Source organism: Theropithecus gelada, chromosome 1 (assembly GCF_003255815.1).
Source record: "Theropithecus gelada isolate Dixy chromosome 1, Tgel_1.0, whole genome shotgun sequence".
NCBI classification, from domain to species: Eukaryota; Metazoa; Chordata; class Mammalia; order Primates; family Cercopithecidae; genus Theropithecus; species Theropithecus gelada.
The window spans coordinates 31722859-31745969 of NC_037668.1; the positions used below are offsets into that span (position 1 = coordinate 31722859).

The window sequence follows — 23111 nt, forward strand, 5'->3', positions numbered from 1 at the left end:
AGGAGGAAGAGACACGCTGGGAGAGGATGGAGGAAGTTGGTGGTCCCGAAAGTGGATCAGTTTGTAAGAGAACTTTATGGGCTAGAAATGAGGGTGGGGCTGAAGGGAGAGTGGCCAAGGGCTCCTGTGTGAGAGGAAGACGTGCATCTATCCAGCGGGGTTCAAATTCGCCAGATGGACCAAGGACAGACTGGCGGGAGAGTCCTTCCAAGGGCTGTGGTTTTCTTAGAAAGTGTGTCTGGGGCTTTCCCAGCCATCAAGATGCACCCACATCCCCTCCCAGCCTGCGAGCCCCACACCTAGATGGACCTGCATGGCCACAGGGTCCGCTTTCCCTTCTTTCCCTGCTCCCCAAACACTCAGTGATCCCATGGGCTGCAAACTTGGCAGCAGCAGGGCTGGGACTGAGCTCCCGGAGTTGGGGTGGCTGGGCCCCTTTATACCGAAATCGAGTTGTTAGAAAGGTTGGTGAGAGCGTGGCGCGCGGAACACCTCTCCCTCCTCGGCGTCACTGTGACGTCCGCGGCCGACCCTCCCCGGCGCTTCCCCACATGCAGGTCCTGAGAGCTTCATGGTACCACATCACTTCGACCTTCCAGCCGCCTGGGCTTCCTTCTCATCATTCTCTCTCCTTTATTAAAAAAAGCAAGAAGAAACTCAGAGAGGCTGAGGGAGCCAGCTGCTTGTGGCCACAGAGCCGCTAAGGTGAAGACCTGGGGTTGGAACCCGGAATTTTTCTCACCCTAGAGTCCATGTTCTTAACCATCATAGTTTATCCTGACCTCTCTTTTTTGAAGGGGGAGTTCCAGGCATCCAGCGAGCCAGCAGCAAGGACCTGCAGAGGATCGTCCTGAGTCAGGCTTCCTGGACATGGGAATCTGCGTGTGTGTCATTTCTCCAGGAAGAGCTCATCAGGAAAAGCCTTTGAGGGTCATGGTGAAGCAGGGTAGGGGAGGGTCAAGAGCTGATCGCCCGGTCTCAGAGCATCTCTGGAACATGAACTGTACTGCAGAGAAAAAAATCGAGCTGTCTGTGCCTGGACAGCCAGTCACTGGCCAGGGGCCTCTCCAGGGGGTTCACCACTTCCTGGGCAAGACGGCTCAGGTTGGTAAGAAAGCCGTTCTCCCAAGACAGGGGATGCAAGCCATTTGCACCCTTCACTCCAGCAGCTTAGAGGTGGAGTCACTGAGCCTGTGAAGGGGATCTGGAGGGGCTCCAATGGCACCTGTAACAGTCTGCCCCTGGCCAGCCCACAGTCACCTGCTGTTCACAGGTCAGTGAGTTCACTGCAGCTGCGCAAGGCACAGGCTCTCCACGGTTCTGCAGCCTCAGTTCCTGGGAGGTTCACCAGCAGGGGGCTGGCGTATGAACTCTGGTCCCGCTGTGGTCTCCAGGCCGTAACTTACCCTCACCCACCCCTTGACCTGCCGGGCGCTCTAGGCTGCCTCTGCCTCTGGTCCAGCAGGCCTGGCTGGTGAGGGATCTGCCAGGAGTCTGAGTCCCAACTTCCATACCTTAACAAGGCTGTGGTTAGTGGACTTGCTGGGCACTGGGGTAGCAGGAGGTGTCCCGTGGGTCACATGGACTCCAGGCACATCCCCACCCTGTCCTGGGAGCAGCAGCCCTGGCCCCATCTCCACCCCTCAAGATCGGGGCCAGCGACCCCTGCCAGGACTCTTTTCTGTGCCTGACACAAATGAGGCAACAGTGACCAGATGGCAATGCCTTCTCAATCCAGAGGGATTTGTTCCGCGACCCTGGTGGAAATGTACCCTTCGGGCAGCCACAGAGCCACAGGGTGAGGGCGGCAAACCCATGTTCCCACAGCGAGCTGCGTGGAACGATGGCGAGGGGACCCCCCCATGTGTTCACTCCTTGGCTCCCAGATCCACGCGTTCTGCCTGTCACGGACATGGCACCATGTCCTTGTCACTGGCTCGAGAAATATCCTGCAAACTAAAGGACAGCACCCACATTCTCGGACGCCCACATTCTCGGATGCCCACATTCTCAGGCGTCATCTCTTAGCCAAGCCTAGGCTGCTTCTGGGAGGACACTCCGTCCCTGTTGGCCGGGCCAGTTCTGGAGGGAGGTCCACGGTGGGGCCAGGAGATCCATGGTTGTGTACCCCAGCCCCTTCCCCTGACATCGTGGGGTCCTGTGGTCAGCGGCCATGTGGCTAGGGACCTTCTGTTAGTGAATCTGGGCTCTTGGCTGTGGTGCATGAAGAAAAGCAAACCCTCATCTGGCACAGGCACCAATCCCAGTCCCGACAGGCCCCTGTCCTCTCCAGTGCAGAGTGGTTCTTTGTAACCAGTTTGCCACTGAAGGGCTGGCTGGTGTCTTTGAGGGACGATGTCAGGACATGAGCTGCGGTCTGTTTCTGATACAGCAGTGACAGTGATCACAATGACCTTGATGAGAAGCCTGTGCCACTGAGGGGACGCATAGCTTCAGACCCTGTCACCTCGCCTACTGCCACCACACGTTCGTCACCCCAATCCTGCAGTGGCCCCGGACAGAGGCTGCCTGACACCTGGCAGAGCTGCCCTGCCCATGCGCTCATCCTGGGCCTCTTCCACACAATGCCCGCTGGAGCGTGGGGATGTGGGACACAGAGACCTCCCCGTCCTCCAAGCCATTCACCACTGCGCCGACTCCGTGTCCATCCTTATCCAGGGTCGCTTCTCCCCACTCACAGGGGATGTACAGGTGCACAGCCCAGAGCTCCGCCCACCCAGAGGGTGTCCCCTGACGCTGGCTTTCAGGTTGGCCTCTGCGGAGTAGTCACACAGCAGCAGCTCCTTTCTGGCTTGTCCTGAGAGCTGAACTGAGCATCTGAAAGTCAAGATTGCTTCTTCCTCTTTTGCCCACTAGTCAGAGAGACCCCAACGAGGCCAGTGGTGTGAGTTGGGGGAGAGACGTTGGTGCGTGGTGGCAGAGGACACGGAGGTGGGTTTCCTGTTTGTGGAGCCTCCTTGTGCCCCCTGGACCTGCCTGGGCCTGGTCACAGATGACCCCGTCAGCGAGGGTGGATGGCCACTGCATCGTCCAGCCTTGTCACTCGGGCCTGGCGGTGCACAGCTCTCCCTGGGTGATACTGGCTCCATGGACAGCTGCAGTCCCCTGGCCAGAGGCTCCCTGCCTGCCGAGGTGCAGGAGCTCGTCGGAGACTGTTCTGGAAAGATGGTCCGTTCTCTCCCACAGAGAGCAATGACGGAGCCTGGCTCCCGAGCTCTGGGGTCTGCACGGCTGCTCTCTTGGTGGGCATCGTGCTCCACCTCGCGGGGTCTCCCAGGCTGTAGGGCCTAAGAGACAGAGCTGCTTATACACAGCCTGGGCGGATTGCAGCGCCCGCTGGGTCCTGGGCCTGCGGAAGAGGAACTGCCTGGGTGGTACCTGACGAATGGCAGGATCAGGGTGCCAAGCACAGGCCACGCTGCCTCCATAGCCGCAGGGGCCTCGAGATGTTGCGGCAGGAATCCAGTCCACAACAGCCACCTCTGGAGGGGGCGTGTCCCCCACCCTGAGTCCCCTCCAGGTGTGCACCCCTGCCGAGTCCCCAGCTCCATCTGCGTGCTGGCTTCAGCGTATGGGGCTGCCGTCAGGGTCTGGGCCATGTCCAGGTGGTTCCAATGCCTCCCTTCCTTCTCATCATTGTCAAAGCAGGAGGCTCCACACAGCCCCAGGATGAAGCTCACTGGGGGTGCTCACCGAGGCCAAGCCACGTGCATATGGACGGCTTCTGAGCCTCACCATGGGACGGACGTGGAAAAGGATTAGCTCGCAGATGGGCCCCCACAAAGCGCGTAGCCGAGGTGTGCGGGCTCGAGTGTGACACTCCCTCCATCCTCAGGGCTGCAGCTGTGCTGTTTCTCAGCTGTGATTGTGACCAACTCACCATGACCACAGCTCATCCGGCTTCCCGGGGGCCACACTGGTGACTTAGATAGTGACAGGGCTTGAGTGGGGCGTCCTGTCCCCTGTTCCTGAATCCCAAAAACTGCAAACCCTCACCCTGCTCCCTCGGCCGGCAGAGGCAGAGGTGATGTATTTTAGCAGGAACGGCCGTGTGGAGGCCATGGAAATTGTCCTCAGGCCTGCCCCGGCCCAGAGAGCAAAGTGAAAACAGTAGAAAAGGCTGTGGGGAATGGTGGGAATTAGAGCCACTTCCCAAAACTCGAAGGATGCAGGAGGCTGTTAGCAGTGAGTGGCAGCCCCTGGCAGATTGAGCCCTGTGCATCACCAGGGAACACAGAATGCCAAGCAGCGCAGCCAGTCAGCCACAGGAAGGTGCCTGAGGGGGCGTCTAACCTGGAAATCTCACCCCAGGACACCCTGTGGAGCTGAGGACACCACGTGCCAGAATGTCCTATGCACAGGCACCACTGCAGCCCTGGTTACCATTGCTTGTAGCAGGTGAAACTGGTCACTGCTGTGAATTCCAGACACAGAAAGCTGTGCAGTCTCCATCATACAGCCAAGGCTGTCATGGGCCCTGGGAGGCAGGAGTGCACAGGAGCGATTCCACGTTGGGATGTGCCCTGTGCCCGCTCCGGCTCAGCCTGGCTCTCAGGCTGTGGGGAGACGTCCCCAAAGGGCTCACAAGCCCTGCCCCTGCTCACCAGACTGAGCAAAAGCCAGGGCACAGGGACCTCTTGACAGAGCTGATTGGCCAGCACAGACAGAGCCCCTGGGACCGAGGCTTTTCTCTGGAACCTCCCACATTCTGGGGGTGAGGACCCCAGCTGCGGCTGTGTCCACAGGCACCAGGGGAAGGGACTGGCACCAGGGAACCTGCGCCAAAAGTGTGGGGCCCCCTGCCGAGCAGGGCTGCCTCCAACTGGGATTGCGTGGCACTTCTCCGGCAGGAACCTCTCTCGTGTACCAGGTCAAGGCTGGTTGAGAAACACAGAGCCAGAGCTTGGGATGAGCCGAAAACCAGGAAGGGCTGACAGCGCTCCTCCCCAGGGCTTTGTCTGGGTGTTCGCTCCCCATGCAGTAATGTGCTGCTTCCTGGTCTCCCCTAGCACCCTCCACCTGCCCACCCCATGTAATTCGCCCTCAGCTCAGTCTGTCCTCTGACTGTTTCATTTTCCTCATGGGGCATATCCCACTTCAGCACTATCTTGTTTTGAATTTGCTGACACCTCCCTCACACCACCCCCTTCCCCTGCTCTCGACTGCAGGCCAATGACGCAGGGGGTGTCCTGACCTCATCCCCAGCATCTCAGCACCTGCACGGAGACTCAGACACACGGGGTATGGTGTCCAGTGGTGGGAAGGCAGCTCAAACCTGGGATGGAGGATGGAAGAATGGGTGGCGAAGGAGCTATGAGGGTGCAGGGGCACCTGTGACAAGGTGGGGACCTTGGTCTGGTTCACACGAAATCATTTAAGCAGCATCCTTGAAGTTTCAGCCACTGGAGGAAACAGCCAGGGAAGGGGGTTGTGTGCTTTATCTCCTGTTTCGTTTGCCAAAAGAGAACCACTGCTCTCCCTGCAGCATGGTGGACCCCTGCCCCGGAGTCTGCACCTTCCTTCCCCCTGCGCTGGGCTGCTCTGGCTACATGATCTCGCTGACACCTTGGGAACTGGGTGATAAGGCTCGTGCCTGAGTAATTTCTACCTCCAGGCTCTCCTGAGAATCACAGTACAATGTGGATGTTGCCAGGTTCTGCCAACACATTTTCCAGTCGGTCCTCTCTTGGGAGTCTGGGCTGGCAGGGCAGGGGAGGGGAGAGAGAGAAGGCGTCAGCCTCCATTTTTAGGTTGAATTCCCTTTTGGAAGGTGCCCTGTCTGTCTTTGGCAAGGATGCAGAGAGGGGTGGAGCACCACCCGCACAGGGCAGCTCGGCCACCCCCACAGGGCAGCTCAGCCAGCAGCTCCCCAAGCTCTTCCTTGAGTATTCCCCTTCAGCCCTGGGCAGGTGGGGGCAGCCACAACTCCATTCTGATTAGTTTGATCCAATGTTTCTCTGTACTTAAAGACCCATATTCGGAAAACTCCAACTCTCTGCATACCAATCACTGTACACTTAAGAGACGGCAATTTACCATTGGAAGTCTGGCCACATAGGTAGGGTGGCCAAGCTGAGCAATACTGGACGCCCAGTGACACAGTTTGAATGCATGTCCCTGCCCAAATCTCATGTTGAAATGTAATCCCCAGTCTTAGATGTGGGGCTCGGTGGGAGGTGTTTAGATCATCCAGGTGGATCTTTCATGAATAGCTTGGGCCATTCCCTGGGTGATGGATGAGCTCTTGTTCTGAGTTCACATGAGATCTGGTCGTTTAAGAGTATGTGGCACCTCTCCCCATAGTACTCTGTCTCTTGCTCCTGCTCTGGCCATGTGACATTCTTACTCCCCCTTTACCTTCCACCATGATTGTAAGCTTCCTGAGGGCTCCCTAGAAGCCAAGCGGATGTCAGCACCATGCTTCCTGTAAATCCTGGAGAAGCATGAGCCTATTAAACCTCTTTTCTTTATAAATTACCTGGTTCTCAGGTATCTCTTTATAGCAATGCAAAACCTGCCAATACAGAAAATTGGTACCAGGAGTCAGGTATTAGTATAAAGATACCTGAAAATGTGGAAGCAACTTTGGAACTGGGTAATGGGGACAAGTTGAAAGAGTTTTGAGGGCTCTGAAGACAGGAAGATGAAAGAAAGTTTGGAACTTTTTAGCGACTGGTAAAATGGTTGTGACCACAGTGCTGATAGTGGTATGAACACTGAAGTCTAGGCTGTTAAGGTCTCAGATGGAAATGAGAAACTTATTGGGAAACGCAGCAAAGATTACACATGTTATGACTTAGCAAAGAGCTTGGTTGCTGCCTTCTGTTCCTGCCCTAGTGATCTGTGGAAGTTTGAACTTCATAGTGATGATTTAGGGGATCTGGCAGGATAAATTTCTAAGCAGCAAAGTGTTTGAGATGTGGCCTGGCTGCTTCTAACATTCTATGCTCAGATGCAGAAGCAAAGGAATAACTTAAAGATGGACTTATATTTAAAAGGGAAACAGAGCATAAAAGTTTGGAAAATTTTCAGCCTGACCATGTGGCAAATTAAAAAAAAAAAAAAAGGCTTTTTTTAACAGAAGAATTCAAGTAGGCTGCAGAGCAGCCACTTGCTAGAGAAATTTGTATGAATCAAAAGGAGCCAAGTTCTAATATCCAGGACAATGGGAGAAAGGCCTTGAGGACATTTCAGAGATCTTCCTGGTCTCCACTCCTATCACAGGCCCTGAGGCCTATGAGAACTAAATGATTTTGTGGGTCAGGCCCAGAGCCCTGCTGCCCTGTGCAGCCTCAGGACACTGCTTTCTATATCCTGGCAGCTCTGGGTCCAGCCTGGGCTTGAAGGGGCCCAGGTATAGCTCAGACTGCAGCTCCAGAGGGTGCAAGCCATAAGCCTTCCACATGGTATTAAGCCTGCAGGTACACAGAGTGTAAGAGTTGAGGTTTGGCAGCCTAGATTTCAGAGGATGTATGGAAAAGCCTGGATGTCCATGCAGAAGCCTGCTGCAGGAGTGGAGCCCTCACAGAGAATGTCTACTGGGGCAGTGCCAAGGGGAAATTTGAGGTTGGAGCTGCCACACAGAGCTCTACTCTGTGGGGCACTACCTAGTGGAGCTGTGAGAAGGGAACCATCCTTTTCCAGACCCTAGAGTGGTAGAGCCTCCTACACAGCTTGCCTCCTACACCTAGAAAAGCCACAGGCACTCAACAACCTGTGCGAGCAGCTGTGGGGGTTGTACCTTGCAAAGCCACAGGGGTGGAGCTCCCCAGGGCCTTAGGAGCCCACCCCTATCACCAGAGTGTCCTCAATGTGGGACATGGAGTCAAAGGAGATTATTTTGGAGTATTAAGATTTAATGACTGCCCTTCTGGGTTTCAACTTTCACAGGGACTATGGCCCCTTTCTTTTGGTCAGTTTTTCTCCCTTTTGGAATAGGAACATTTGCCCAGTGCCTCTGCCCCCATTGTATCTTGGAAGTAAATAACTTGTTTTGATTTTACACACTCATAGGTAGAAGGAAAACATCTCTAGATGAGACTTGGGACCTGGGACTTCAACTTTTCAGTTAACCCTAGAAATTAGAGTCAAGACCTTGAGGGACTGTTTGTAAGGCATGATTATATTTTGCAATGTGAGAAGGCCATGAGATTGTGGAGGGGTCAGGGGTGGACTTACATAGTTTAAATGTATGGCCCCACCCAAATCTCATGTTGAAATGTCATCCCCAGTCTTGGAGGTGGGGCCTGGTGGGTGGTGATTGGGTCATGGAGGAGGATCCCTCATGAATGCCTTGGGCCATCCCTTTGGTGATGAGTGAGCTCTTGCTTTGAGTTCATACCAGATCTGGTAATTTAAGAGTGTGTGGCACCCCTCCAGGCCCTCACTCGCTCCTATTTTCACCACATGCCATGCCTGCTCCCAATTTGCCTTCCGCCATGATTGTAAAGTTTCCTGAGGTCTTCCTAGAAACTGAGCAGATGCCAGCACCTTGCTTGCTATAAAGCCTGTAGAATAATGAATGAGTTAAACCTCTTTTCTTTATAAATTACCCAGTCTTGGCTATTTCTTTATAGCAATGCAAGAACGGCCTAAGACACCCAGTTAAATTTGAATTTCAGATGAACAAGGAGAAATATGCTGCATAGGCATGTCCCATGGAATCAGGCAAGCCCATCTGGGGCAGGCTCAGGACTGTGCACCAGGCTGGCTCTCTGCTCACCCGCATTTCCTGGTTCCTATGCAGGTGGGCGTGGCCTTGTGACTCGTCCTGACTGATGAGGTGTGAGCAGAAGTGACATGTGTCACTTAAGTGGAGGCAGTATCCTCCCACATCTGTCTCATGGACTACACTATGGTGCCCATCCCCTGGGCTCTGAGTGACCGCGTGGAGCCGAGTATACAGACTCAGCATGTGGAGGAGGTGTGTCCTGGTCTAGCCTTCCATGCCCACCTCCTGTGGGATGATGGAGCTGTACCAGCTGCTCCACAGCTGTTGTTGGCAGAATCCCTGCTGTTGTTGGCAGAATCTCTGAAGAGAAAGGTAATTATTGACTGTTCACATAGGAGGCCCAGAGCACGGCGCCCCTGGGCAAGAAAGTAGGGGATGATGCAAAGTTCCAACAGGCAATGCCAGCTCCTTGGAGCGGCTCAGCTTGGCTCATGTGTGGCCCTTCTTCAGAGCAGAGTTCTTTCATCCCCTCCAACAGAATGGCCACATCATCTGTCACAGAGTCCCCAAACATGCCCCTGTTGGAGCTGCCTCCCCATCTGGAGGTGAAAGCATGGTCCCTGGAAATGGCAGAACCTCAGAAGCTGGGTGGGGAGCCTGAAATGTCTCTTTCTGCCACTTGATAAGGTCAATGTTGGGTTTGTTTCTAAATAAATCATCCCCACCTCCTAAAATCCTAAATCTGTTGACAGTTGCCCAGAACCTGAAAATACAAGCCTGACATAGACAGGCTTTCCACTGAGATATCTCTGGGGGAGAGATATTGAGCTGCAATGTGAGGCTGGGACCTGCTTATGTGGGGAGCCAACCTTCTCAGCTGCCCAGAGCCAATGGACCCCCAGCCTCCACTTCTCCCCAAAGACTCTCCAAGGCCTCCATCATCCAAGCTGGGAGTGAAGTCTGAGACTAGCAGCTGCCTTTGTGGTACCTTCCACTCAAAGGCCCTGCGGGTCCTCTTAAAAAGAATAACAGCCAGCAAGAGGGAAAGTTCATAATTTCTAAAAGATGAGTTGGCAAGTGTGGTTTTCTCTCTGTGGACAGTGGACAGTGGGGGATCACAGGGAAAGCTGGCTGAAGAAGGGGATCTGTGGGGCTCAGAGCACCCAGGGGCCACCTCAGAGCAGAACTAGGGGAAAGGGTAGTGCATTTGTCTGTTTTCATGCTGCTAGTAAACACATACCTGAGACTGGATGACTTATAAAGGGGCCAGGCGTGGTGGCTCACGCCTATAATCCCAGCACTTTGGGAGGCAGGGGAAGGCAGATCACCTGAGCTCAGGAGTTCAAGACCAGCCTGGCCAACATGGTGAAACCCTACCTCTACTAAAAACACAAAAATTAGCTGGGCTTGGTGGCACATGCCTGTAATCCCAGCCACTTGGGAGGCTGAGGCAGGAGAATCACTTGAACCCAGGAGGCAGAGGCTGCGGTGAGCTGATATCACGCCACTGCACCCCAGCCTGGGTGACAGAGAGAGACTCTTTCAAAAAAAAAAAAAAGAAGAAAACAAAGAAAAGAAAAGGAGGTTTAATGGACTCACAGTTCCACACGGCTGGGCAAGCCTCACAATCATGGCAGAAGGCAAAGGAAGAGAAAGTCACATCTTACATGATGGCAGGCAAGAGAGAGCGTGCGTAGGGGAACTCCCCTTTATAAAACCTTCAGATCTCGTGAGACTTATTCACTATCACGAGAACAGCACAGGAAAGACCGGCCCCCATGATTCAATTACCTCCCACTGGGTCCCTCCCACGACACGTGGGAATTATGGGAACTATAATTCAAAATGAGATTTGGGTGGGGACACAGCCAAACCATGTCAAGTAGGGACACAGCAGAGAGGTGGAGCATGTTGCAGCTTCGCAACCTAAGAAAAGCTCTGACAATCAATCTGTGGCTCTGATGAACCACTTCATTCGTTTTCTGTGGCTGTTTAAAACAGGATCTGGAAAATGCTAGCCTGACACGGATGAGCTTTCCGTGTCATTATGTTCTTATGGTCTGGAGACCAGACGTCCCAAACTGAGGTGTGGTCAGGGCCTTGCTCCCTCTAGACTCTGGTAGAATTGGTCCTTGCCTCCTCCCTGTTTGTGGCCAGCCATTCCTGGAGTTCCTGGGCTTGCCGGCACATCACTGCAATCTCCGCCTAGCTCCTGGGCTTGCGGGCACATCACTGCAATCTCTGCTTCCTTGTCACGTGGCATTCTCTCCGTGTGTCTCTTCTGGGACACAAGTCATTGGGTTTGGGGCCCACCCTAATCCGGTATAGCCACATTTCAACCTACCTAGTTACATCTGCAAAGGCCCTATTTCCAGATAAAGTCATTCCGAAGGTGCCAGGTGGACGTTATTCAACCTGGTACACCCAGGTGCACAGATCCTTCAAAACTGAATGTGGATTCTCAGGCTCGAATGAGCTGCAATTCCAGTCCCTTGGGGCCCAGCCAGGGTCCTGATCTCTGGAATGAGGGGAAGCAGCAGGTAGGAAGGGAGTAGTTCGGCCAGGAGCCCCCTCTTCAGATGGCCTTGGCTGTGCAGGACGTGTTGGACCGGCCATCCAGCCCCTGATGTGCCCCACCTGTGACAGAGACCAGGCGGCCCTGAGCCGGCAGCACGTGCACTGTCATCCAGGACACAGCCCAGGGCCTGCAGCGCGCAACAACTTCTGCTGGGAGCACTTCCATCTGGAAACCAGAGAGGTGTCCACAGAGAAGGGGCAGGACCTTCCCCTCCCCGTCAGGGCTGGCTAGGCGGCAACCTCGCCGTGGAGGAAAATCCTTCCACCTGGAGCCGAAAGTCCACGGAGATGATAAATCTCTCCTCGTGTCGGCTTCCAGAAACGACGCCTGCCATTTGCAGATGAAAAATGTCTGCGAGCCGGTTGGAAGCGGCAGGCACATGGCAGAAAGGTTAGCTCTCCTGCCTCTCCCCCAAACACAAAGCCTTTTCTTTCTCCAGCTGGAAGTGAGCACGCCTCATGAATGCAAAGCACTCTTTCAACATTCGATTTTAAATTCTTTGAATTAAATCTGGATCCTTCCAGGCCCTGTGTTCTCCCGGTTATTTATCACTGGCTAAGTGTAGAAGTCTGTTGAGCGTCTCCGGGGACTGCTGACTTAGGAGCTGCATCTGAAATGTTATAAACTATTTAAAACCAAAAGCTCGGCTGTGTCCAGTCAGAGGGAGCGCATTTGCAGGCCGTGCTGGGAAAACGAGCGCTGGCCCCCTGCACACACACTCATTCTGCCTGGCCTTCCTCTGGGTAATCACTTTAATACACTTGAAAATAAACCTTTTCCCCACCGAGGCAGGGCGATTTTTTCCCCTTATTTAGCAAACATTGATTTTTATTCCCTCCCCCATGGTCCTGCCTCTGTGAAATTAGCAAGTCAGCTTTGTCCCCGCATCCCCACCGCCCCCACCCCGCCGCCTCCCCAGGCCCGTGGCAGTCCCACCGCGCGCCGGCAGGGGGCGAGAAAGCCCCTCTTTTGAGGGCCCCACGCGGCGCTCCCGCGGGACCCGCCTGGCTCTGGGCTCCCGGGACAGGGAAGCCAGGCTTCTCCCCGGATGCAGGGGCAGAGGAAGACCCAGTTCCTTCCGGACGTCGCACATCAGGACCTGCGATGCTGAAGAATGAGGAACTGGGTGGAAGTCGTGGTTTGAAGCAGGGAGAGCCCCCCCCACCAATCTCTCAGGAGCCCTGCCAGGTGCCCCTGCCACCTGCCCCGTGCCACGGGAGCCACACTCCCCAAAAGGCTGTGCTTGGCGGGCTCGGCCCCCAGCCCTGCCCGGACACTGGCTGACAGCGCTGGAGGGGCTGGAATTGGGTAGGAGCTCCCAGGGGGTGACTCTGAGCCTCAGTCCTGGGGCCCTGGCCTACGTCCTGTCCAGGGGGCCTCCAAGATGGCCCTTGATGTGCCATTTCCTTTGGATGACCTCTCTGCCCCTCAGCTGGGCTGACCAGAGCGCTTCTGATGGGTGGAGAGCAGCACAGGTGATGCCACTTTCCAGAGAGGGTTCTGGCCTCTGCCTTGGCTGGCTGTCTCCTCCTTCTCTCTCCCCACCTTTTGCTCTGGCTCTCTCTTTCCCTCTTCCTCTCTCCCTGTCTCTGTCTCTTTTGCTGTCTGTGTCTCTGTGTCTCTCTCTCTCTCTCTCGGTTTGGTCTCCCCAAGGGAAGCTTATGCCATGTGTGAAGCCACCGGAAGAGGCCCATGTGGCAAGGGACCGAGACCAGACAATGGCTAGATGAGAGCTTGGAGGTCAAACTCCCCTCTCACTCCCCACTGAACCTTCAGATGAGACCGCAGGCCCTGCCCACAGCCCAGCTGCAGCCTCATCAGGACCTGAGAGCCAAAGGCACCCACACAAGCTGTGCCCAGATTCCTGGCCCTCAGAAATGTGAGATGAGAAACACTTGTCTTAAGCTGCTAAAGTGTGGAGTAACTCCTTACCCAGCTGGAGAGGACTGGAGAGTAACTCCCTACGCGGCCGCACAGGACCATGGCCCCTCCTTCTCTGCTCCACATGCAGCAGCTTCTCCTGAAATGCCCACCAGGCTCCCGCCTCTCACTGGGTGCTATGCTGTCACCTGGATCCCCAAGGCAGGAAGCACCGCTGCTTGCTGTGAACAAACACAGCTGGTTCCCAGCGGGCAGGCAGCACCTGCTGAACTCTGGCTCCCTCTAAAATGCACGTATTCCCGTCCTAGCCCCCAGCACCTGGGAATGAGACCAAATAGAGTCTTTGCAGATGGTCAAGGCAAGATGAGATCATTGAGGTGGGCCCTAACCCGAAGGGACTGGTGTCCTTGGGAGAAGGGGAACCAGATGCAGAGGCATAAACAGGGCCCACTAGAGTGATGCCACCCACACAGCCCAGGAGTCCCAGACACCAGGAGCTGGGCCCGGAGCAGGTGCCTCCTCAGTGCCCTCAGAGGCTGGCAGCCCCATCCACACCCTGATGTTGGACTTCCGGTCTCCAGGACTGCGGGAGGATGAGTTTCTGCTGTTTCCACCGCTGAGTTTGCGGCACGTGCTTCCAGCAGCCCCAGGACACAGGTGCAACGGCTGCCAGAATCCACCCCTCCATTCGCCCTCGAGTTTTCACGTGGAGATTTTAGAAGGCCTTGGGAGGAAAGCAACCCTTTGAGGAATTGTCCCGTGGTTCTTCACATAGGGGGTGTTGGACCCTGGGAAAGGGAAGGAGGAAGCTGGAAAGCATTTTTCTGCCAGTTTCTGTCCACGTTGTGAGCACGTGCAGCCCTGGACGGACCAGCCCTGAGTTCCAGTGCAGCCCCTGAGTACACAGCAAGCATGTGCAAGTGGATGTGCGATGCAATTGATGGCACTTCGTTTCTAACAGAAAAAATAAAGAAACAGAAAAACCTCAATAATTGAACAATTATTAAATGGAAACACCTCAATAGCGGGTTGGTCTAATAAAATGGGCAAAGCAGACAACAGGTCACTGAGCAGCTGTTCGGAAGAGCAGCACCGTGCTCCACACGCTCGCTCGCTCGGAGGAGGGGCAGGGACACGTGGGGGACACGTGGGGGACACGCCTGGCCCAGGTTAACTGCAGTGACACTGGAGCAGCAAGAGGGGCTGGGAGGGGGCTTCCTGGCACCTCACACCGTGCTGGGTGCCAACGCTCCAGGTCAAAGCCCAGTTCCCCATGCAAGTCATAATACAAATGCGAGCAGAGCTCTCCGGAGGGAGGTGGGCGTGGGCAGGGTCTGTTCTCATCCCTCAGGCCCCTATGCCTGTGGCCCTGCCCAGTCAGCCTCAAGCCTGCTCCAGCCTCACCTGCCGTGGATGGGGCAGAGGAGAGGCCTGGCTCCCACACCCCCCACCACATGCGTGCCCAGAGCAAAAGGTTTCCGAGTCCAGAGGAATGAGGCTGCCCTGTGCGCTGATGCCACCCTGTCCCAGGCAGGTGAGCAAAGGCACTGCCCAGCCTCCAGACTTAGTGTCCCTGCAGCTCGGTCCTCCCGCCACCCTCCTGCCTCTGTTCCTCCAGGCAGAGGTGCCTGGCATCTTGGCAGTGTCCGGGCTCACTCTCCTCCTCCCCTGCGCCAGGGTTGGATGCTCCCCCCGGCCCTGCAGTGAGGCACTGAGTCCTGGCCAGGGGAAGCACCGAGCCCCTGCATTGGAAAATAACAACAGTACTCATAATGCTGATGACTGAGCAGTGCTCACCTGAGGATGTGCACACTCATGAGTGCTTTGGGGCTGCACTGGCACTCAAGCCTTGGCGACCTTGCCCATGAGCCTCACTCCAGGCCCCTGCATGGAGAGCTAAAGAGGGCCGGTCCCATGTGGACTGAATGTTCCCCTGCAGAGTTCTCTGTGAAGCCATTTAACACCCAGCATGGTGGGGTCAGGAGATGGGGCCTTTGGGAGGTGATTAGAGTCCTTGTGAGAAGAGAATGAGACCAGAGTCCCTTCCCTCTCTGCCATTGAGGATGCAGTCAGAGACGACCCTCACAGACCCCGCAGTGCTGGCACCTGATCTCAAACTCCCAGGCTCAGAACTGTGAGAGGTCAGCAGCCTCTGTCGAAGTCCCCAGGATGTGGGTTTTGTGAGGATGCCCTCAGCGGCAGCAGCCCATCTCTGGGCACCACGCGGAGCTGTCTACCAGCCTCTGTCTGCATGTGGATGATGCCACTGAGATGTGGTCTTGGGCCCCAGGGCTTAACCCACCCTCATGGCTGACACCTACCCAACACCCCACAAGGGAGATGGTCCTGGGGTCTGCATTTTCCAGCCCAGCCTGCAGTCGGGGAGCAAGTCACAGAGCCCTGGAAGCTGCTGCAGGGAGGCCCCTTGTCTTTTTAGCATCCAGAGCCCAATATTCCCAAACCTCCATCTCAGGTTCCTGCCACACCTGTCCCAGGTGACAGGCCACCTCTGCACCCAGTGTGTGCCTAGGTGGGGCTTATCCCCTGACCAGGGAAGCTGGAGCCCCCACTCACCCTAGACCACCCCTGCTGGCCACTAATTGGTTGAGGCTCTGGGCACCACGGAAGGAAAGAAAAGAGGGAGGGAGGGAGGAGAAACAAGAGGAAGGAGGGAGGGAGGAGAGAGGAAGGGAAGGAAGGAGGGAGGGGGGAGAGAGGAAGGGGAGAGGAAGGAGAGAGGAAGGGAAAGAGGGAAGGAGGAGAGAGGAAGGTAAGGAGGGAGGGAGGAGAGAGAAAAGGAAGGAGGCAGGAGAGAGGAAAGGAGGGAGGGAGGGAGGAAGGAGAGAGGAAGAGAAAGGAGGGAGGAAAGAGGAAGGGAATGAGGGAGGGAGGGGAGAAGAAGGGAATGAAGGAGGGGGGAGAGGAAAGGAAAGAGGGAAGGAGGAGAGAGGAAGGGAAAGAGGGAGGAATAAGAGAGGAAGGGAAGGAGGGATGGAGGAGGGAGGAAGGGATGGAGGGAGGAGGGAGGGAGGAGGGAGAAAGGGAAGGAGGGAGGAAGGAGAGAGGAAGGGAAGGAAGGAGGGAGGAGAGAGGGAGGGAGGAGAGAGGGAGGGAGGGAGGAGGGAGGAAGGGAATGAGGGAGGGAGAAAGGAAGGAGAGTAGGAAGAAAGAAGTGAGGAAAGAAGGAGGGAGGGGAGGGCAAATGGAGGAAGGAGGATGGGAACAGGGGAGGGAAAGAAGGAGGAAGGAAGGAGGGAAGGAGATAAGTAGGAAGGAATGAAGAAAAAGGAGGAAGAGAGAAAGGGAAGGAAGGAGGGAGAAAAGGAGGAAGGAAGGAGAGAGGGAAGGCAGGACGAAGGGAGGGAGGGAGGAGGGAGAGTGGGAGGGAGAAAGGAGAGAGGAAGGGAACGAAGGTGGGAGGGAGGAAGGGAAGGAGGGAGGGGAGAGGAAGGGCAGGAGGAAAGGAGGGAGGAGGGAGGGAGGAGGTAGGGAGAAGGGAGGAAGCGAGGACGGGAGGGAGGGAGGTGGGAGGGAGGGAGGGGGAGGGGGGAGCCAGGAGAGGGTGGGAGGCTGGCTGCATGAAGTATGGCTGGAAGGACGGATACTGGGTGGGTGGCTGCGTGGGTAGATGGATGGAGGGGACTCGGATTCCATCTCAGGGACTCACAAGGGCTGAGCTGCCAGGGAGAATGCTGGGGCTTGGGCCCTTCTGGCTGAGCTGCCAGGGAGAATGCACGGGCAGACAGGTGGGGGAGCAGCCGCACCGGGTCCTCCTGCGACCGCCTGTGGGCCCTGTGCTCCCCACACCCTCCTCACTCTTTCGAGGACAGTGTGCCTCCTGCCATCTAAGAGTCGCCCTGTTCCTTCACTGCCGACACCGGCATGGAACCCGCAGCCAGCGGGATCTGGCCACCAGATGTGGGCCGGCACTAACGAGCCCTGTCCACTGGTCAATAATTGGCTGAGGCTCTGGCCACCAGTGACAGATGGAACCAGGGACAATGGGGCCGACAGAGAGGCCCCTCGCCCAGGGTTTGGGTGACCCAGGCACCCTGAGCCAGGCTGGTGGGGACAGGGGGTGCCCAGCAGATACAGGGCTACCCACTCCAAGCTCACATGCCTGGCAGCTTCCCAGGGACACCCATGTCCGTCACCTCCAGCTGCAGTCTCGGGGCCCCTCCCCGGGGATGGGAGGTGGGTGGGGGTTGCTGGGGGAGTGGGAGGGGCCTGTGCTGGGCGCGACTACTCCAGCAGAAGGAAGAATGAGGCTTTCTGTGTAGGACGAAATGATGGCCCTAGAATCATCTCAGGGTGAGCCCTGCCCTGGATGGGGGACGGCGGTGCGGCCAGCTTGCCCATAAACTTGTTCAAGCGATTTATGAGGCTTGGTCAGCATGGGGCGGGGCGGGCCAAGGCGGAACTGTGGCCTCTAATTGGAGCAGGGAAAGGAGGACGTCCTTGTGTTAATAACAACCTTCACCACCAACGCTCCCCTTGAGCTCCAAGTCCGCTCAGGCTCAGTCACTGGGGTTTCTGTCCAGTTGGACATCAAACCCCTCCAGGTGACAAGGACCCCCGTGCGTCTCACACGGGCACCTCCAGGAGGTGTAGACCAAGTAGTAAGAGGGTCAAAGATGTTTCCTCATGGACGGCGAGCCCGGCGTCTCCCACCACTGCCGGGAGGAGGCCGAAGTTCCCAGGCACCTGAGAACTGAGAACCGCAGGGAGGAACCTCTGCCCCGGAGCAGCTGGAAACCAGTACAAGGTCACGTGGGCTGTGGCTCATAAACCCACTGGATCTTCTCAGTGGCCACGTGGTGCCAGCCCCAGACAGTTGCCTCCTTGGTGGGGGGTCTTCAGGGTCCTTCCTGCTTCTTCTGGCTCTGCCCACATGGCGGACAATCTTCAGCCCAGTGAGACACCGAGCAGCTAGGACAGAAGCGCCTGCCTAGCCAGTGGCCGGGCCTTGAGCCGGGCCTTGCCCCTGAGGTTCTCGGCTCCAACAGCAAACCCAGATATGACGGTGATGGAGCCAGCCTCGCCCCGGGTGTCCAAGCATCCTGATGGTAACTGGGGCAAGATCACCCTGCCTGCAAATTGCTTCTCCCAAATAGACAAACAGCAACGTGGTGGGCTTCACAGGGCCTGCTCTGCTGGGCACGTGGCACCCCGGCCACGATCATCTGAGTTACCAGGATGAGTCAGGCCACCAGACCCAGGGCCAAGGGCACCACTGCTCCCAGGCTCAGCAGGGACAGAAAACATTTAGGGAAAAAGGACCTGGCCAGTGCTGCCTGTGCCCCGGCTTTCCCAGCTGTGTACTTGTGGGTATGCCCTTGTCTCCTGCAAAGCGGGGACTGGCAGGGTCATGGAGGGACCGAGAAGAGCTGGAAACAGGTGGAAAGTCCCAGACCTAATGCGGAGGCTGGGGAAGCAGCTGGGCCGGGGAGGGCGGAGACAGGGGCCTGTGTGTTTTTGCAGGACGTGCACAAGGGTAAGAGGCTGTGCCTCGGACGCTGTGACTGTGCCTTGTGACAGTAACAGGGGACGGAGGAACAGAGAAGCCCCACAACACCCCGCCAGGAGCTCAGCAGCCCGGGCTTAGTGGGTCTGTCTCCTCCTCTGTCCTGCCTGCAGATGCCCAAGACCCCAGCCCACCCAGGGCCACCTCAACGTGTCTCTGTGCCTGACCCAAGAGCCCTCCCCACCCAGCATTGTCACCGCCTCCCACTGTGGCCACCGGCAGAGCCAGAATCTAGGAAGCGTCAGAGCCCGTTCCTCCTGGCTCAGCTCAGGCGACACCGAGGCACTTCCAGCCACACCTGAGAACCGAGGATGCAGACCGTCTGTGAGGCTGCGGGCTGGAACCCCAAGACACAGCAGCCAGCCAGGGAATGCTCTCCCCAAGACGTGAGACTCGAAACCTTAGCAATCCCTGCAGCTGATGGTGGATCTGGGCTGTGCAGAGCCAGCGTCTGTGAGACAACACAGCAGGCTCGGTCGTCCCAGCCTTGGGGGCCCTTCCCAAGCCGAGACCACCTCTGCAAGGTAGAGGGGGCTCAGCCGGGGGCTGTGGGCAGAGGTTTCAGCCGGTGGGGGCACATACCATCCCTGAGTGGCACTCTGTCGCCCTCCTGGGTAAACCTGGTGTCCATCTGGGGCCGTCTCTGGCGGCATCGGCTGATGTTGAGCTATTGCTCTGCAGGGCATGTGACGGAGGGGGCCCTTGCCCCTCTGCAGGGCCAGGACAGAGCCACCCAGATCCTGTCCCAGGGCTTCAAAGGGCCAGCCTTGTGGACAGCCACACCTCTGCCAGGACCCCCGCCTGTGCAGGTCAGCAGGGATGGGCCCACTTGTATCTCCCAGGACTGGTGCCTGTGGTCTCCCAGTTCAGCGTGGGGGGAGCTCTTCCCGTGCAGGGTGGTCCTTCTGTTGTGAGTGTGGCCGCACCGTAGAACCGGAAAGGCATCGGAGGACAACTCACCTTGCAGCCTGGGACCTGCCTGGAAGACGGCGTTCGAGGGAGGCACCCTCTGCCCGTGCACGCTATCAAACAGGAACAGGGTCGGGATGGTGCCTGCCCCTGTCCCAGGACACTCTCCCCGTCCCCCAGCACTGGCCAGGCCTCAGGTGACCTTCAGCAGGACCTGCAGGGTGACCTTGATGTGGGCAGGGAGGACCTCCAGGGCCTGGCTCAGCAGGTTGCGAAGGAGGCCACAGGGCCCCAGGCCATGCCCATGGGTCAGTGCCTCCGTCCACACTTACCGCCGCGGGGAGCCTGGAGGTCTCTGAGACAACTGCAAGCAAGCTGTGGGGTGGCTGCCACGGTTTCCAGAGAAATGGAGATTTAAAAGCCACACCCGCCCTGGCATGCATTTGACTCAGTTTCCCTCTGGGGGGGTGCCCTCTAGGAAAATCTTTCAATAATCAAGTTTTTATTGACTCCAGCCCAGAGATCAGTGGTGCCCACAAAACCACGTATCAACAAGACACATCTACACCACACATCAACGAGTGTACAATGCGTGTCTACACCACCCATCTATCCCATGCGTCTATACCTTGTGTTTACACCACTTACCTGTGCCACGTGCCTAAACTGCCCATCTACAACATGTGTCTACACCACCGTGGGTTTAATGCCTGCTGCTGGGTCAGCAGGGCAGGCAGGACACACAGAGGGGGCCACCAGCAGGAGCCGAGGGGCTCCAGGAGGGGAGTGACCCCGGGAGGCGTCCTCTGGAAGAACTTTGGGAGACCAAGCTGGGCTGCAGGGTGATTGTGGATATGACAGGAGAGAGGGAATAAACCTCATATTCTCCAAGGCCACCTCCACCCTCCTCAGGAAAAAAGTGAAGCTGGTTCCCAGGTTGGATCCCCTCCCACTTTCTCCCCAAGCAGAAGACCAAGGTGGGGGTCTGAGTGCCGGGCACGCACTGTTGTGGGTCCTCTCATAGTCCGGAGCTGCTGCCCTTGGCCTGGCCCAGTGCCTCCTTCCTGGTTGTGTTCAGACCTTGACCCTTAATGGCCTGGTCATCTCTGAGCGTTCCTCTGTGGCTGTGGCCTGACTGTGTGGCAGCTCGTAGACACAGAGAGGTGTCACAGGCTGCAATCCAGGCTGCCCGTGTGAAACCAGTGGACCATATCTTCGGGGCTGTTGGGGTTCCCAACTCTGTGGCCACTGGACTTTGTTGTGTGCCGGCACTTCAGAGTCTGCAGACAGGAATGAGGGGCCCTGGCCTCAAGCCAGAGCAGAGATGTATTCCAGCAGCCAGCAGCCCAGAGGGCTTTGAATAGGGTCCACCCAGTGGGCCAGACAGCCGGGACTAATGGGATGGAGGGAGGAGAAATCCCTGAGAGCTTCCTGGAGGAGTCACTATTCAAAAGCACGTTCTAAGTGCCTGTTGGGACAGAATTGCTTACAACACCCCTCCAACCTGGTGCTTGGTTCTCCCCCTTAGCACAGGGAAGTGTTGTCACCCCAGAGGTTGCAGCTCAGAGAAGCTGGTTTTCTGGGGTGCACCCAGGTTGGGCTGCTTCTCTCCACTCTAAAGCTAAGTCTCTGCCTCAGCCCACAGGCTTGTCCAGCACCACCCTAGGATGCGCTTGCCTCCCTCTCTTGAGCTCCTCACCCTGTGGGGGATGGGGGACTCAGAGCCCCGCCCCCAGGGCCGCTGAGGCTCAGGACAATCGTTGCCTTGGCTGGATTGTTACCTAGGAGGCAGCCCCCTAGAACAGGCCTCAGCAGGCGGGGGCCCCCTGAAGGGAGAGCAGACCTGAGCCTGAGAATGGAGGGCTCCCTGGTGCGGTGCTAGCCCTGCCTTGAGACACCCCGAGAGCCGTGGGATCCCCTATTGCATCACAAAGTGGCCCTGGAGGGCTGGTCTTTATTTTGATGAGGCTGAGAAGGGAAGGCTGCGGGCATGTTTAATCCGCACGCGTTAGACTCCCCCGCTGTGATTTTCGACAATGGCTCGGGGCTCTGCAAAGCGGGCCTGTCCGGGGAGTTTGGACCCCGGCATATCGTCAGCTCCATCGTGGGGCACCTGAAATTCCAGGCGCCCTCAGCAGGGGCCAACCAGAAGAAGTACTTTGTGGGGGAGGAGGCCCTGTACAAGCTCGAGGCCCTGCAGCTGCACTCCCCCATCGAGCGTGGCCTGATCACAGGGTGGGATGACATGGAGAGACTCTGGAAGCATCTCTTTGAGTGGGAGCTGGGTGTGAAACCCAGCGACCAGCCTCTGCTCGCGACGGAACCCTCCTTGAACCCCAGGGAGAACCGAGAGAAGATGGCGGAAGTCATGTTTGAGAACTTTGGCGTGCCCGCTTTCTACCTGTCGGACCAGGCGGTGCTGGCTCTCTACGCCTCGGCCTGCGTCACGGGCCTGGTGGTGGACAGTGGGGATGGGGTCACCTGCACTGTCCCCATCTTTGAGGGTTACTCCCTGCCCCACGCAGTCACCAAGCTCCACGTGGCGGGCAGGGACATCACGGAGCTCCTCACGCAGCTGCTCCTGGCCAGCGGCCACACCTTCTCCTGCGAGCTGGACAAGGGCCTGGTGGATGACATCAAAAAAAAGCTGTGCTACGTGGCCTTGGAGCCCGAGAAGGAGCTTTCCCGGAGGCCGGAGGAGGTCCTGAGGGAGTACAAGCTGCCCGACGGGAACATCATCAGCCTCGGGGACCCGCTGTACCAGGCGCCCGAGGCCCTGTTCACGCCCCAGCAGCTGGGCTGCCAGAGCCCCGGGCTCTCGCATATGGTCTCCAGCAGCATCACCAAGTGTGATGCCGACATCCAGAAGATCCTCTTTGGGGAGATCGTGCTGTCGGGGGGCACTACCCTGTTCCACGGGCTGGATGACCGGCTTCTCAAGGAGCTGGAACAGCTGGCCTCCAAGGACACTCCCATCAAGATCACGGCTCCCCCCGACCGGTGGTTCTCCACCTGGATTGGAGCCTCCATCGTCACCTCTCTGAGTAGCTTCAAGCAGATGTGGGTCACCGCCGCAGACTTCAAGGAGTTTGGGAGCTCCGTAGTGCAGAGAAGATGCTTCTGAAGGCCGCTTCTCGCGGGGCACAGTGGGGGGTGAACCCGAGCCCCAGCTTTGGGAGGATGTTCAATAAAGGACAAATACCGGAGCACCTGTGGCCGCCTCCACTCAGTTCCTCCTTGGGGGCGGCAGAGTCGTTTCTGGCCCTGGTGGTGAATCTGTGAAGTGGCTTGGTCCACACCCACTCCCCTTTGCTTCCTCCCAAGACAGCCCGGGCTGAGTCCAACTATTCCATCTGCAGTTTGTAGGAAAGTAGGGCCCTGGACCTCAGGCGAGTAGGGCACTGAAGTCTGCATTCTAAACAAGGGTCTTAGGTGGGCCGAGAGAGTCGGCAGGGAGGGTGGGGACTAGTGGGTGCGCCTGGTACTGAGGGCTCAGCAAGAAACCCCTACTCATGTGGGCCCTTAGC

General features: G+C 57.2%; 1 protein-coding gene across 1 annotated transcript; it reads left to right on the forward strand.

Moving 5' to 3' along the window:
• The first annotated feature begins 21368 nt into the window (after window positions 1–21368).
• Window positions 21369–22790, forward strand: ACTRT2 (actin related protein T2). The gene has a single exon (XM_025404330.1). The coding sequence runs from the start codon at window positions 21575–21577 to the stop codon at window positions 22706–22708; it is 1134 nt and encodes a 377-aa protein (XP_025260115.1). The 5' UTR covers window positions 21369–21574; the 3' UTR covers window positions 22709–22790.
• The last annotated feature ends 321 nt before the right edge of the window (window positions 22791–23111 follow it).